This window comes from Bufo gargarizans, chromosome 2, assembly GCF_014858855.1.
Source record: "Bufo gargarizans isolate SCDJY-AF-19 chromosome 2, ASM1485885v1, whole genome shotgun sequence".
NCBI classification, from domain to species: domain Eukaryota; kingdom Metazoa; phylum Chordata; class Amphibia; order Anura; family Bufonidae; genus Bufo; species Bufo gargarizans.
Window position 1 is genome coordinate 345,387,465 of NC_058081.1, and position 17,683 is coordinate 345,405,147.

Consider the following 17,683-nt stretch of genomic DNA (forward strand, 5'->3'; position numbering starts at 1 on the left):
TAAGTGTGTATACATAGATAGCTGTCAGTCACTAATAGTTGTACACAGGGGAGGTATTATCAGTGATTGATAGCATTCCCTGTGTAAGTGTGTATGTATAGATAGCTGTCAGTCACTGATAGTTGTACACAGGGAGGTGTTATCAGTGATTAATAGCATTCTCTGTGTAAGTGTGTATACAGAGCTAGCTGTCAGTCACTGTTAGTTGTACATGGGGAGGTGTTATCAGCGATTGATAGCATTCCCTGTGTAAGTGTGTATACATAGATAGCTGTCAGTCACTGCTAGTTGTACATGCGGGAGGTGTTATCAGTGATTGATAGCATTCTATGTGTAATTGTGTATACATAGATAGCTGTCAGTTACTGATAGTTGTACACAGGGGAGGTATTATCAGTGATTGATAGCATTCTCTGTGTAAGTGTGTATATGTAAATAGATGTCAGGCACTGATAGTTGAACATAGATGAGGTGTTATCAGTGATTGATAGCATTCTCTGTATAAGTGTGTATACATAAATAGCTGTCAGTCACTGATAGTTGAACATAGATGAGGTGTTATCAGTGATTGATAGCATTCTCTGTATAAGTGTGTATACATATATAGCTGTCAGTCACTGATAGTTGTACACAGGGGAGGTGTTATCAGTGATTGATAGCATTCTCTGTGTAAGTGTGTATACAGAGCTAGCTGTCAGTCACTGATAGCTGTACACAGGGGAGGTGTTATCAGTAATTGATAGCATTCTTTGTGTAAGTGTGTATACATATATAGCTGTCAGTCACTGATAGCTGTACATGGGGAGGTGTTATCAGTGATTGATAGCATTCTCTGTGTAAGTGTGTATACATAGATAGCTGTCAGTCACTGATAGCTGTACATGGGGAGGTGTTATCAGTGATTGATAGCATTCTCTGTGTAAGTGTGTATACATATATAGCTGTCAGTCACTGATAGTTGTACACTGGCAGTCTTAAAGGTATCATCCAAGAATTTATCATGATAACCTATAGTGAATATATAAAACACACCACGTGGAGTTCCAAGACTGCAGGTCCTGTACACATAGGATCTGTTAATCCCCAAAAGAAACAATCTCAATCAAAAATGCACCAGATAAACGTCTTAGTATAAGGAAAGAGTTGTTATGACGCTTCTGTTTGTAATTGTATAACTAATGATGCTAGTCCCTTGACGCGTTGTAGGTGGCTTGCTCAATACTCTTTCCACCTTCCTACTATACCTCTGCCTAGCGAGACTGCAGCATCATGAATATGAAAGGCTGAATTTATGATCATCAATTTGATATAATGCTGTTCGTACTATATGGTTTTTAATGCAACAATACAGCGATATTTATGCTGAGAAGATTGTCTGATGCATTTTTGATTGAGACTATCCTCAGGATATGTCATCATTATCACATCAGCGTGGGTCCAAGTCCTGGCACCCCTTCTGATGAGCTGTTTCAGGAAGCCACCATTTTCCACTGTGCTCCTGGCAGCTTTCAAAGCACAGCACCATACATTGTATAGTGGCTGTGCTTGGTATTGCAGCTCAGCCCCATTGACTAGAATGGGGCTGAGCTCCAACTAGGCCATGTAATTATTATTATTATATTTTCTTTGTATAACTTCAACTGTGCTGTGTACTGCTTAGAAGTAGAAAAACAGCCTCTAAACTTGAATGTGAATGCCCACTGCAATATTATGCAGCAACTAAATTTCACTTACCAAAATGATAAATAATCACCCAGAAAAAAATACATTATTATTAAGAATCCGTCATTCTGCTTAGACATCATATACATAATCTTTCCTGACTGCAGGTTGGGATGTAGCAAGTATTCTGAGATGCTCATGCACATGACCGTAAGTGATTTGTGGTCCGCAAACCGTGGATCCCCAAAAACATGGATCCCGGCTGTGTGCATGTTGCCATTTTTTTCAAACTCCTGTAGAAGTATCCTATCTTTGTCCACAAAACATACAAAAATAGGACATGTTCTATTTTTTTGCAGGTCAACAGAATGGACAAACTTATGAGGACAGCACACAATGTGCTGTTCACATCTTTTGCAGCCCCGTTGAAATGAATGGGTCTGCTTTTGAGCTGCAAAAAAATGTGGATTTGATGTGGACTGCAAATATGGTCGTGTGCATGAGGCATTAGGGGGATATATGGAGTTTTTAGCTATCATTTGAAATATAACTGATTTTCTGTAGCATCATAATGGAGAAAGGTCATCAAGCGTTTTTAGATACAGTGACTGTCCAACAAGCCAGCTTACATTACTCCTGAATAATTACTAACCAAGGGCTAAAATGACCCAACCCCAAAAAACTTGTTTCGCAAGAGACCAGAAGATAAGAAGAAATGTTATTTAATACATTCCACAATACAAAGTACTTAGAACATGAGAACCAATTATCCATTATTTCTAAAGGCTCAACATATTCTACACAATGTACAGTACATAACACGTGCAGCTCCCATTGGATCTTAATATTTCTTTACATAGTAAGGTCTATTATGCATAAAAGCAAATGTACCATGTAGATAGAGACTATTCATATAACCAAAGTCAGATATATTTCACAAAAAATACACATTCTGTAACTATAGTGAACATTATAAAGACAATTTTATCCAGAAAGCTAAGATTATAAAGATTAAAGGGACATTCTGGTTTCATTATATTGATATTCAGGATAGGTGATCAGACTGGTAGGGCTCCAACACCCAGCACCCCCACTGATCAGCTGTTTGAAGAGGTTGTGACACTCTTGTGAGCTCTGCATCCCTTTAATGTACCTGCATGGTGCATTGTAATTAAAACTGTACATCCCATCTAGATGGCAGGCAGGTAAACACTGAAGAGGGTACAGCACTCCCACGAGCACCACAGCCTTTTCAAACAGGTGATCAACGGGGTTGCCAGGAATCAGACCCCCATCGATCTGATATTGAAGACCTATTTTGAAGATAGGTCATCAATATCATAAAACCAGACAATTACTTTAACAGTATACTTGCAATGTCCTATATATGGCATAAATACTGTAGAAATGTACTTGAAATTGTTAATAAGGTACCCATAGACTTCAGATTGTTGCTACCCAATCTGATTAGTATTGACAGAAATGATCCAAAGTAAAGAATGCTTATAGAATCTATAAGACAGAGAAAAGAAGACATCACCATTAACCAGCTTAAGATTTTCTTCAATACAGCTAAATCCTACTAAAAGCTGCTCCACCATTTCACATAACAGTCCATACAATAGCATCCATTGCTGTCATTGCTTCAAGTCATCATATGCTTTTGCTTGCTCCTGTGTCTCTTATATACATTTGAGTAATTTATCCCTAAGCACTGGACGATACAACATGAAGATGATTTTCAACCTAAAAGATTCTAGAAGACATTATTCAAGAAGCCTGGTGATTTCTCTTATGTGAGCCTTGCAGTTAGTAAGAAGCCTGATCTCCTGCTCCATGACGCTCTTGATCACTTCAATCCACTTAGAGAAAAAATCGGGAAGCTATTCTTATGACCAAGAAGCTGATGAGAAAAGCATCATGAAATCCTGGCAGAAGATCATCAGAAGGGAAATACCTCACAGACTACATCCAGTGTTATTTTCGGGCTTGCTATATAGCCTCATCTTCTAGTGTACATACAGAATGAATCAACATATAATAAGAATGACTGAAGACACGGAGCAATATATTAATTTTAATGTGTGATGTCTTGATAAAGGCAATGCAGTTGTCTCTCTGACCAGCTGCTGCTTGCTAATCCTAAAATGTCTCTGAAATAGAAATAATGGCAGAGTTGTACCTCCTGGACCCCTGTGCAAAATCTGAAATCCCCCATCTTGTGCGATTTATAACACCAGTCTCTTACGCAGAAAGATCCCTAGACACCGCTCGGCCCCAGAACCTCACTGTCTGCTACCTCTTCAACCACTTATTGTTACAGCCCTGAACTAATCCTGTCCTTTTAAGTTTTTAGCCTCTTCCCAGCTGTTAGACAATGATAATAGAGATTTAATTAAAACAATAACAGCATTAATATGCCTTCTTATGGCTTAAATACTTATTACATTTTGTTAATAAGCAAATTCACACAATGCATTTATACAGTAAGGACCATTTATACACAGTGGCCAGGGATCAGGTAGCATAAAATACTGTAGTAAGCATTGAGATAGATAAATAGATAGATAGATAGATAGATAGATAGATATGAGAGAGAGAGCTGAGACAGATAGATAGACAGATAGATATGAGAGAGATAGATATGAGAGAGATAGATAGATAGACAGATATGAGAGAGATAGAGCGATAGATAGATAGTACAGAGTGTAACGTCAGATCGGTACAAGATAAGCAAAACAACATATTTACGTTACTCAACTTTAGTTTTTTTTCAATATAAAATATTGTAATATACAGGGCAGCCCACGATAAAGTAGCCCGCCTCCAGCGAGAGTATGACAAGATGAGCGAGCAAGTGTATTGTTTTTTTAAATTACCCACAAGTCACGAAAGAAGGTGAAAATGGGCCCTGTTCACGTCTATGCATGTTTGGGCACATCGGATTATGTTGGCTGATACGGCGTGTTATGCTGTGGATAGTGTTTGTGATGTTTTCCTTGAGGTCATCCAGTGTATGGGGATTGTTAGCGGACACATTTTGTTTTAAATTTCGCATGTGGACAAGTCCTACAGGGCACTGAAAAAATGAAAGCTGAGCCCTGATTGGTTGCTTGTTTGATTTGGAGATATTGGAGGCGGGCTACTTTTTTGTGAGCCATCCTTTATATTTAGTGGGTATAAATGTTAATTTATACATATTATTAAAGTTCTTAAACCCACTCCCACACTCCTAGAAAGACAGTTACTGTACCTATAATAACCAAAGAGATTACAGAAAAAAAGTTGTAAAAAAAATAAAAATAAAAAATAGATCTGGTTGGTTGCTTTTTGCCTGCACTACTTATTATTCATACAGTAATCTGTGTTTTACTTTATCAAGCTCCGTATTACAGGTCCATGCAAGAGTCATACGTATGTGCCAAGGCTGGGATTGAATGTGGTCCTGAATGCAAGCTCAGAATAACTTCTCCTAAGGAACTGCATTGAGAAGGCATATCTGATCTAGCAGTATAGGGCCTGATCCCGTCCTTGTTTAGCAAGGCACTTGTTTAGATTTCACATTGAAAATCCTAAAGTGATGTGTCAACAGTGGCAAATATAAGGCACCTTGAATAACATTTTGTCACCTAAAACAGAAAATACATAAATTAAAGGGGTCTTCAGGGAGCACAATATTGATGACCTATCCTCAGGAGTCCGACTCCCAGCACCCTCACTGATCAGCTCATTGAAGAGGCTGGTGAGCTCCAGAGAGAGCTGTGGCCTCTTCCCGGGCTAGTGACATCACATTTATCGGTCACATGGTCTATGCGCAGCTCAGTTCCATTAATGGGCAATGGGCCTGGGCTGCAGTACAAAGTACAGCTGTTATACAAAGTACGGCGCTGTGCTTTGTATGCTGTAAGGAGACCATAGTGCTTACAGGATCGCTACAGCCTCTTCAAACAGCTAATCAGCGGAAGTGACAGAACTTTACTGATTAGATTTTGATGACGAACCCTGAGGATAAGTCATCAATACTTTACTCCCGGAAAACCCCTATAAATATGGAATTGAGATTTGAATACTATGTTACCTTACCTTTTTATCCAACTTTTTATTAGCGGAAGAGTGGATTGTTGCCAATCCAGAACTCACTGACAAAACAAGGTTCACCATTGCTGGCCTCCCTACTGGATCCAAGATCTTTGTAAGAGTGAAAGCTGTAAATGCTGCCGGTCAAAGTGAGCATAGATTACACCCAAATCCGATCCTGGTAAAGGAAGTTATAGGTAATGACCAGAATAAATGTTGTTGGCTTAACGACAATGACTAATTTACTTTGTTGTATGTATAGCATTTTACATTTGTTAATGAAGTACAAGATTTTTCTGCCACAAACCAGTTTTTTTGGACTGTGTCTACAGGTTGTATTACACCTGCCAATTTTTTGGCAGATGATTGCTAATGAACATTCATAGTAACGCTTGTTAGCGATCATCTGGCAGTCTAATACTGCCGCCAATTGCCCGATGAACGCTCGTTCATTGGGCAATCCAAATCTATTGACATGTTAAAAAATTATTGTTTGCAGGCGGCAGATAGTGGTGGCTAATTACGATCTTCTGCCAGCAAACAATGATTCAGTATAGGGAAGAGCGATGGTATAACGATAACTCCTTCTTATACTGAGGAGGAGATTGCTGCATGAAATTGCTGCGGTCTCCCCCGCTAGTGAGCAGACAATTGCCGGCTGTCTAATACACCCTTAAACAAAGTCAATTCAGAATCAAGTACCAAAGACAGCATGTTCACCGTGGTGGGTACAGGTGTGAGTAGGCCCATTAAAAAGAGTAGGCCCATTAGAAATACTTCATTGAAGTTACCTATGCACCAGACCCATTTTCCATTGGTAGACAAGCAGGTTGGCTCTACTCTCTGGCTAGTGTACCCTTCCCAAGTATATTAATAACTGATATGATGAGATCCATGAACTGTGAATCACCAGTTGTACTTTAGTTCAAGTAGAAAACTAAAGCATAATAGAATATAGGTTACAGAGGATCCCTGAAATAAAGTTTGGAGTGTATACCGTACATAGAAATTCTTTTATTTTTTATTTTTCCTTCATAAACCTTACTTTGCGGTAATGTTACATTCATGCTTTTCTCTTAGTGCCTCCAAAGATCCGCCTTCCACGGCACTTAAAGCAAACCTACATCCGAAAAGTAGGAGAGGCTGTAAACCTTGTAATACCGTTCCAGGTAAGTTTAGATCATTTTTCTATACATTAATTCTTATGGCATGTATTTACTAAATGTATTCCTTTAAGAGGTTTTCCTATTAACAACATTTAGCAGCTATACACTGACTAGTCTAGGTGATACTCTCTATAGGTTGCATGTCCTGACACTCTCTATAGGTTGCATGGCGGTTTAAAAAAATGAACAATTTGCTAAACCATCAATGAAAAGTAACTTCTAGTGGCAATAAAGCAATATCTATTATACTATCATAATCTGTATGAGGACATATTTTCAAAGTACAAACCACACTCAGGGCTAGCTCCGGGTGTATGAGGCAATAGTCCCAATGAGCTATTTGTCTGTCTCACCATCAGTCTGACAGGCAATTAAATCTGAGTATCTAAATTCCCATGTGCCCTCAAAACCTGAGGGCCCTGGCATCTGCCCAGGTTTGTATGTTGTCCATGCTGGCTCTGCACTTCAATTTTGTTCTGTCTCAATCATAGATGGCTGAGGGTAATGTGGTATTGATAACTTCATTCTTAGGGTAAACCCAGACCTAAGGTGTCTTGGAAAAAGAATGGATCACATGTGGACAAGACACAAATAAGTATTCGCAACAGTGAATGCGATACCATCATCTTCATCCGTAAAGCAGAGAGAAGTCATTCTGGAAAATATGATTTGAAGGTGAAAGTTGAAAACCTCCAAGATAAGGCATCAATTTACATTCAGATTGTTGGTATGTATTATTTATATCCTTACATATATGGTATGTATTATTATATCCTTGCTATATAGTACGACAAAGGTCTCCCAATTCTTTTTATGGCTATGAATAATAATGTCATAATAAGTGTAAAAGAGGTTTTCCATGCTGATCTTGATGTCCTATCCTTTCGATAGGTTTTGAGTATCAGATCAGTAGATGTCCTGTGCCTGGTACCGCCACAATCGGTTGTTTATGACAGCCACTGGAGCTAGAATCATAACAGTGGATGAAGATGGGAGAAGAAGGTTCCATCCACTGTGTAGTGTCCATGCCGGCATACTGCAGGATTAAAGTGAGTGGAAGCTGAGCTGCAGTATGCCGATATGGCTACTGCACAGTAGATAAAGAATTCTCCTTCTGCCTTTGTCCACTGATATGTTTCCTGTGCTGGTGGAGGTTTACGGGCATTGAATGGACCACCCTCTGAAACGAGGAGGGGACTGGGACAGGAGAATATTGCAAAGGGAGACATGGTGGATATTTTTATTAAAGGGCGATCCTAAAGGCCTTAATAAGCAACTTCTATATGGCTGTTATATCTGATACGCTGGCCTTTAACCCTTGTTTTTTTGTTTCTCTTTTTATTTGAGTAAGGGAATTTATCTATTGAAAATACATGCTCAGTATTTGTTATGTAACATATAATATACTGACTGTCACCAGTTGCTTTTGTGGGCCTGTAGTTCTAAGCCCTAACTCATGCTATTCGCAGTCACCAAACTGCGCAGGCGTATGGAAATTGGTATGTCGAGCTACCACATTAAACCTTAGTGAGAGCTCCGGAGGATGTAGCTATGTGCCCAGGGCACCTCCGTGAGCGTTCATCTAACCACACCTCCTTAGAGCGTTATTTGGAGGGGCGGATGCGCAGTAAATGGCGCACGCCTAGCTGAAGGACAGGACACGTGACGGGGTCTGATCACATGATGGATCACATGACCCATCATGTGTCTAGAGGGGGTGGAATTATCGGCGGTCCGGACATGTTAAATTGGGCTACCTGGATGCCAACCAGTTTGCTGCCAAACGCACCATGGTGGAGGCCCCACCGCATGTTAAGCAGGATCTTCCACTACACGCTTACCGGTAGTAAGGGCCCACTACTTATGACCTGAGCGAACCATAACTCGGCCCCTGTTCTTATTGTATGGACTCTAGCTTAAGAATATTGCTGAGCACATCTACACTTGGTTCCCCTAATGATTTGGCCCTAGGCCAATGAAACGCATTGGGACACTGATTTATATATTCATACTAGGATTTCCCTGTTTGCCCACTGATGAAGCTGGGCACAAGGCTACATAGGGACAACCAGGGACACCTAGGTAGTCAGGCAAGGCTCAATGGGTTAGTAAAATTGTAGTAATAAAGATATGGCACTCATATATCTGGAGGGCTGCTCAAAACAAATTCCTTTATTTAAATTCTGTTGCAGTTTTCAATATTAAAATAATCACAATATTAAAACGTCATACAAGATACGCAAATTGTACAGAAATTAAAAAACAAAAGGATAAAACATCACAAATGACGGTAAGGTAAAAAATCACTCGAGGTATAGATTATCCTATAAGTCAGACAGCATATAGGTGCTTAATAGATTCCTGATAGATTCACCACAGAAAGATCTGATTATCGATAACCAGATTTTCCTGTGGTAAATTATCGATAATTCACTGAAGTTCTCAATTAAATAGTCACCAAATCTTCGGTTAATATAATCGTCGATTCTTGGTACTATAATGCACTTATACACTTTTCGATTTGATTATGAATTCTTGGTTCGAATTATTGAAAGGGTCACATTAGTTCTTATGTAACAGTTCATAGGCTATTGAAATTTTGAAATTCGGGAGTTATTAGCTCTAGGTGGCGTCCCACCTATTGTCGAGCTATCTTATTCCCTTACCTCCAACCTCTGAATGCGGCTTGTTCGTTTGAGCGCCGTTCCTTCAGCGTCCGACGTGCTCGACTTCTCACTAGCTCTGATCAAGCTGAAAATGGAACTGTGTTGCTCCAGGAAGTTTGCGAGCATAGATTCTTGTATAGGATGAGTCAGTCACTTAAGAGGCTGTTAATAAGGAGGTAAAATTGCAGATGCTTTTGCGTACGCCAAAGTGGTGGTAGTGTGGGGTCCAGATTCCTCCCAGACGCGTTTCGAAGTCCCAAACGGTACTGACTTCTTCCTCAGTGAATACTCGTCCTATACAAGAATCTATGCTCGCAAACTTCCTGGAGCAACACAGTTCCATTTTCAGCTTGATCAGAGCTAGTGAGAAGTCGAGCACGTGGGAAGCTGAAGGAACGGCGATCAAACGAACAAGCCGCATTCAGAGGTTGGAGGTAAGGGAATAAGATAGCTCCACAATAGGTGGGACGAATTTCAAAATTTCAATAAGCCTATGAACTGTTACATAAGAACTAATGTGACCCTTTCAATAATTCGAACCAAGAATTCATAATCAAATCGAAAAGTGTATAAGTGCATTATAGTACCAAGAATCGACGATTATATTAACGGAAGATTTGGTGACTAATTGAGAACTTGAGTGAATTATCCATAACCAGATTTTCCTGTGGTAAATTATCGATAATAAGATCTTTCTGTGGTGAATCTATCAGGAATCTATTAAGCACCTATATGCTGTCTGACTTATATGATAGTCTATACCTCGAGTGATTTTTTACCTTACCGTCATTTGTGATGTTTTATCCTTTTGTTTTTTAATTTCTGTACAATTTGCGTATCTTGTATGACAATTTAATATTGTGATTATTTTAATATTGAGAACTGCAACAGTAGAATTTAAATAAAGGAATTTGTTTTGAGCAGCCCTCCAGATATATGAGTGCCATATCTTTATTACTACAATTTTACTAACCCTCTGGTGTTTTGGAGTTAACACTTAGATATTGAGCACCATTCTATCCTACTGATTGGTAGAGCCTTTTTAGGGTGAGCATATTACTTCCTGGGCACTACAATTTAGTTCAGGGTAAGTAGGGAAATATAGGGGAAGAGACCCAGCATTGGATCCCTCCCTCCTCACCCTCCCATTCCTTCAGTCACCACTAGACTTCAGGATGACCCTTGCTTTTTAGGCCGAATGCACACGACCGTGTTCCACGGCCGCTGTGGTAACCCGGCCTGCCATCCTGCTGAGAGCAGGAGCAGACGGCGTCATTGGTTGCTATGACGCCGTGCACTTCATGCCGCCGCTGCACTACAGTAATACACTCGTATTTATTCTGAGCACTGATAATCATTGCAGATCGTGCATCATTTTTATTTTATTTGATACCTTATTATGGGCTACTATTTTATATGAAGTATTTAATAAAAGTTATGTATTAAGAAGGTTGACCTTTATTATTTTGGTTTATCTAATTCCGTGTTGGTGGCTGCCACAAACAGCTGGGCGCGGGGTGTCTGATCCCTGGATAGGTCATCAATATCAAAAAGTTCAAGAACTTTTTATGGCCTCATGCACATGACAAAAGTCACATGCATGGAACCTGTATATCGGCACATGCAGTCCTGGAGGCTCCATCCTAAAAATTCATAGAGACTCTGCTACAATAAGTACCCCAACAACAACAAGCGACACCTTTACATCAGCCAACTATCAGGAATGGGCCGTTGTGGCATATGACAAAGCAACAATGCTTGGCTTAAATTCTTATGCATGTACATTTCTTTTAAATTAAACTATCAGTCAAGAGGTTGCCATTTTGGAGGTAGAGTTGACAACCATGTACTTCAATAAAACTTTGAATAGATAAATTTTTTGTTTTATACAGATCGACCTGGACCTCCAGACTCAGTAGTAATTGAAGATGTCTGGGGAGAAAATGTTGCATTAGAATGGAAGCCACCAACAGACAATGGCAATGCGGCTATCACAGGATACACCATTCAGAAGGCTGATAAAAAAACAATGGTTTGTTGTATTAAGTGTTGACTGATACGTAATTGATAAAGGTGTTTGCCATTACTAATCAAAAGTGAATGACTGAAAAGGGGTATACGGCTTTAAAAGAAAATAACAAAACTTTATTATTATATCAACATTAAAATGTAGAATAGAATTATCCCCTAACAAATAATAAATATAACAAGGGCTGGTTTGGGTGGGTGGCAGATGTGCTGCAGGACGGATGCTCAATCGTGTTCATGACCTACGCTGGGCACCACCACGTCCATATGGCAGCACGGGACATTCATAAACCAAAGTGAGAAGTCAGGCTGGGATTCTTGTATATATATGATCCCAGTACCCTGACCACATCTATACACATACGGGGTCCCTGTAGATAATAGAAGGGATCTGCACAAATTAAATCCCCCAGGAACTGCTGAGCTGCAATTATGAATAGCCTAACTGGCCCTGCCTAGTAACACTAGCCCTGCTCAATGCATTTCTGAATATTCTATAGCGAACTTCTCATCAGGAGCACGGAGGGAATTATACGCAGAGGCGCCCAACTAGCAGAGAGGATCGGCGTTCCCTGCACGTGGGAAGCACAGGAATTTATATATAGTGGTGGCCAAGTATGTGCTGCTGTCCCACATGTCTGTGGAGAGTGCCATAACCAGAAAACTAAACTGAAACTATAAATTAAAAAGGGGTTGTCCCACAAAAAAATATTCTACAGTTTTCAAATCAGCACCTGCATCTGAACACTTTTTTTATTGTATGCAGTTCAAAATGTAGTATAGCCTTTCTTTGAGTTATTCAATAAAATGTATTTGTATAGCGCCACCTGCTGTTCGCTATTATTGTAACATCTCTGTCTACCTCCTGAGGTGGACACACATGCTCAGTTCCATCCTTCAGCTGCCTAAGAGGCCAGCTTGAAATAAATATCGCAGAGCAATGAGTAGGGAAATCTTTAGATCCATGTGAGGTACAGGGCTGGCTCTAGCTTTGTTAGAAAGAGGTTATCATGCTCTGTGTTATGTCTGATGATGATATATTAATCATGGGATAACCCCTTTAAAATAGAATTAAATGCCAGGCAGGTTTCCGGCAACTGCACCTAGAGGTTTCCATGGATTAGAATCAAAATGAGCGAATAAACGTTCGATCCTTCTATGATCATATTTATCTTGATGACCAATTAACATTGCTGACCATGGTATTGTGTTTTTTTCAGGAATGGTTTACAGTTCTGGAGCACTACCACAGAACGAGTGCAACCATTTCTGATCTTGTGATAGGAAATGAATACTACTTCCGAGTATTCTCTGAAAATATGTGTGGCCTCAGCGAGACAGCGACAAAGACACCAAACAGTGCACTTATTGAGAAGGAAGGTCAGACATTTGGTTACATTTTAGTTATAATTTCCTACTGGAACAAAAGCAGAATTCTGATCTCGGTTATATATTGGTTCACTTCTTATAATTCTTTTAAGAAATTATTTGCGGATGCTTGAGATCCTGTTCAAATCATGTTCCAATGATCAGACTGATTTTTGATGTCATTATAATTCTTATATTAGCATCATTAATATTTGTATAGTAAGTGTTCTCTATAGTGGCAACATAAAGTTGCAGCAGGTCTGATTATTTTTCTCACTAATCCTAAAAATATACATCAGTTGGACATGGGCTTAGTTCAGCAGGTATTGTTTAATAAAAGCTGATGTAGTCTTTGCAAGCCATGAGGGTAGGGCACACATTGCAGTGTCCAGTGGCTGAACCTGCAGTAGCCAAGAGACATATACGTTTTGAAGTTAATATCTTAGTTTTACCTGCAAAATTGTGCAGCCATTGGCCACTACATGTTAACAGGGTCAACATGTGTCCCTACCCATAGGCTGAGCTCACATGCTGCAGCTACAGTGTGGCTGAGGTGTATCTGCAATGCAGCCGAAACTGCACCAACATGCAGATAGACAAGATTTTCAAACTATAATCCTAAAAGCTGTTATTTTCTTATTGATCACACAGCAAACTGAGTGCAGCTTAACCATGCAGCTATTAATAATGAAACTGCCTTTATCTAAAGTCTTGAAAACTGCACCAATGTGCTTGTCAGTCTAACTTGGTCCACATCGTACCTCAGGCACTATGCAGCCCAACCATAACTCTTTTATTCCATCAAAGTGTAGGTTTACTTAAAAGGGACTTTTAACAAATAGCTGGTAACCTTTACATGTGTAATATATTTGAGTTATGTTGGTCATGGAATGAAAAGCTGGTTACTGACGAGAAATCTGTGTAGTCTAGACTGCCCAATAGTATATTTTAAACCAATATGTAGATTTTGATAACTATATTTTGCTTTCACTTCTAGGAAAACCTTATAAGCGTCCAGAATACAACGATTTTGACTTCACAGAACCACCACAATTCACACACCCCTTAATTAATACAGTAGCCATTGCTGGATACAATGCTACATTGAACTGCAGCGTACGTGGAAATCCAAAGGTAAGTTTCAAATTAACGTTTATAAAGGTATTTTATTCTTTGTTTCGCATTACATAAGTGGCCAGGTTTTCATGTTGAGTTTTTTTTTTTAACACCTTGTAATGCCTTTGAAAATTAACTTTTTAAATTCATACAAACTCCTTAAATAGATATACCCATCACAGATGTTTCTAGGTCACACATATATAGTACCTTTTCATCCCACCCAAAAATGAATTAAGACTCTTAAAGGCTAGGTACACCATCGGGGGCAATTTTTTTCATTATTGCATTGTACTCAAGCTGATGATCGTTATTGATCGTTATTAAAAATGTTTAACCCCTGTCTCTTTGCAGCATTGAGTTTCTCTAGTAGCATGCTCGGAATTTCTACTTTGTTCAGTCAGGTAGCTCAGCTCCATATCTCTAATCTCTGACCTCCTAAAAACTCATTATAGTGCATTGCTTAGTTTACTGATTAGAATGTGGCTTAAATAAGTGTTTATGACCTTAGTAATTTAGGGATAAGGTTTATTAGATGACAGCACATATGTAAAGTGAAAGTATGATTCACACAGCTAGACAAACAATTAACCCTTTGTGACAGAACAGCTCAATATTTTTATCCCAAAATAAGTAAAATGCAAAAAAATGCAATAAGTAAAATTGCCCCCAAAGGGGTAAATAGCTTTTAACCAAATCAGAAAGCATTTTAAAGACATCAGACCAGGCAACACAATTACATACCTCTCCTCCTACGGTGTGTAGTTCTCTTTACGCCCTAGCATAAGCAACACCAGAGGAAGGAGTTAGGAGGTGGTGTCTGAAGCTTACTCTTCAGGTGCCCCTTTTTGAGGTTAATGTTTGGGATAGTAGGAAAGTATCACATAAAAAACCTTCAACAACCACCAAAAACATGGTTGAAAATCTCCCTTACTAAATATAAATAACCCACACAAACCCCAACTCTCTCTTAACCCAAAAGCCTATAAACTCCTCTAGCACACCAGATGCTCCTAACCCCTCTGCCATTGACTTCACAGAGAATCCCCTCCTCAAGCAAATGGTATCTGGGAAAGTGCCCCTCCTCATATTACAACACATGAAACTGCATCAGCTACTCACCAGTCCAAAAGACCTCAGAGAACCTCAGATCCTTTATGTTACTGCTTCCTGCTCCTCCTCCTCTTCATCCAGGCTTGTAGTGGATTCAATTCCTCATGCCTGTGCACCCCCCCCCCCCCCCCTGTATTCTGTAAGGGACTGTGTGATTTTAGGCATAGCTTCCCTTTTGCTAGTTAGCAGAGCATCTGTCAGTTACTTGGGCTGAGAAGCTTTCCATCCCTCAGAACTTCTGGGTAACTGCCTAAAGTAGATCTTGCCCTACAATGTCCAAAAAACTGAACAACATAACTCTCACTGATTTTCCCTCTTATTAAGTAAGTCTTGAGTTAGAAGCTTGGCCTCCTCCTGCCACAGGCCATATAGCAGCTGTCTATATTGCCTGCATGGTAGGTACTCTATTGGCTGGGGAAAGAAAGATTGGTGAAGTTGAATTTTACACCCTCTATCCTTTTCTTCTCAGGGATGGTAAGCCACCACCAGAAGTGTTTGGCAGTGGATTACTCCCCTTTTCCCATTCAGAGCACATGCACACCCAGCTAGCCAGCGTGCAGGTGTATGAGTTCAATGGGAGGAAGAGCTGTCGGACAACAGTGCTAAAGTCACACAGATGACATTTCTTACTTGCCGTCCTCTGCTTTAATTACTACCACAAGTTTGATTGATTATATGCATGTGTATAAGTGGTTCTAGAAAAGTGGCTTCTGAGTAAATTTCATGGAATGCAGCAGCAGAAGGCTTGTAAATAGATACAAACATCTTTCAGGATCCATCGCTCCAGTTTGGTACCAAAAAACTTCATCGCAGCCCAACCCCCACCTAATATTTCTTCCTTGCTGGGAGAAGATCCTTTACTGGCACGTTACAGCTACTGTTGAGCAAAGTGAGCTTCAGATCATAGATACGAAGTCACTTCGTTCAAAACTTCTTTTTAATACTGTATGGAGATTCGTCTCCGTTCAGAATTCAAATCTATGGGCTCCAGGGAGTAAAATTCGTTATTCCTGAAGTCTCGCAGGACTTCAATGATGAACTTCGGAATTTGATTGTTAAACTTTAAAACCATTTTAAAACATGGATCCAAAGTCAGCTTCAGTACCAAGGTATCAGTCAGTACTGAAGCCAACTTTGGATCCATGTTTTAAAATGGTTGTAAAGTTTAAAAATTGATGGCCGAAGTTTTTCATAACTGACTTTGCCTCGCCGGAGCCCATGTATTTTACTGCTGTACGGAGACCTGTCTCCGTACAGCATAAAAACGAAGTTTGGAGTGAATCGACTTCAGATCTAGGATCCAAAGCTCAATTCGCTTAACACTAGTTACAGCAGAACCTGTGCAACATAGTGTATTTATTAGGTTTATTATGCAGCTCCTGTTTTTCTACTTGTAAAGGATAAATATTTTGGACAGCTGTATTTCCAATACCATTCCATATATCCTTTATAGCCATTATATGACTATTTTTTTATGTCATGCATCTGCAGAACCACAGGCTGAACCAGTGCTGCTTTTCCCTCATTCTCAGGATCAGTGAGGTTTATAAGATGGGAAAATCCTTTTAAGATTCAGCCTATAGCTACAGTATATTTCAATAGCTATGTTATGAAACAATTTTGGTGAAAAAAACAAGCTTCCTATGAAGCTTTCATTAACTAAGACTTGCTATGCAAAACGTTTAATTGTCTATTAGACTTTTTCACATCATGTTTGGGGTATTTGTTTGACATAAGCTCTGAGTAGTTATCAGAGTAAATAGGAAGGGAAGCATTATGATGTGTACGTGAAATTTAATTTTATTTCAACTAGTTACTATTATTTGCAGCCTAAAATTACCTGGATGAAAAATAAGGTGGTTATAATGAATGATCCACGATACAGAATGTTTAGTAACCAAAGTGTATGTACCATGGAGATACGTAAGCCAAGCCCATATGATGGTGGCACATACACCTGCAAGGCCGTCAATGATCTCGGTGAGGCTGAGGTTGAGTGCAAACTTGAAGTGAAAGGTAAGATGTCACATGTTCATATATCCACATTATTAAAAACTCATCATAATTTAATCAAAAGTAGCATTCAAAATATTTTACGCTAATGTATTCTACCTATCAAAAACTGCATCACTGTAGCTTGAAACATTAGAAAAATAATAATATACTTTATTTTCTCATTGAAATAGATGACAAACCAAGGTGTTAAAAATGAGTCACACATGGAAAAGTGGTGACACTGTTGATGGAAAGTATAATCAAAATATCAGTATAAATACAGCACACCACTTATCAGTGAACTATATTCCAGCATAGCAATAACCCTTAAAACTAATATCCTTTATTCCAATTACTTAAAAAACTGGGAATTGGTATCCCAAATAAAGAAAGACAGTTATCAGTGCAGGTCTAATATGTATAGACCCAAGGGGGGAAATCTTTCCCTTTGCTATCCCTATTCTATTCCTCAGTCCAGCGACGGCCCCTAAT

General features: G+C 39.3%; 1 protein-coding gene across 50 annotated transcripts in view; it reads left to right on the forward strand.

The window, feature by feature from the left end:
• MYBPC1 (myosin binding protein C1) overlaps positions 1–17,683 on the forward strand; it is a 134,367-nt gene that overhangs the window by 107,015 nt on the left and 9,669 nt on the right. For all 50 annotated transcript variants that reach the window (XM_044280691.1, XM_044280646.1, XM_044280647.1 and 47 more), the window contains 7 exons: positions 5,769–5,936; positions 6,820–6,908; positions 7,437–7,632; positions 11,464–11,603; positions 12,820–12,979; positions 13,965–14,101; positions 17,026–17,212. In XM_044280691.1, coding sequence (XP_044136626.1) covers positions 5,769–5,936; positions 6,820–6,908; positions 7,437–7,632; positions 11,464–11,603; positions 12,820–12,979; positions 13,965–14,101; positions 17,026–17,212 — 1,077 coding nt within the window. The remainder of the gene's footprint in view (positions 1–5,768; positions 5,937–6,819; positions 6,909–7,436; positions 7,633–11,463; positions 11,604–12,819; positions 12,980–13,964; positions 14,102–17,025; positions 17,213–17,683) is intronic.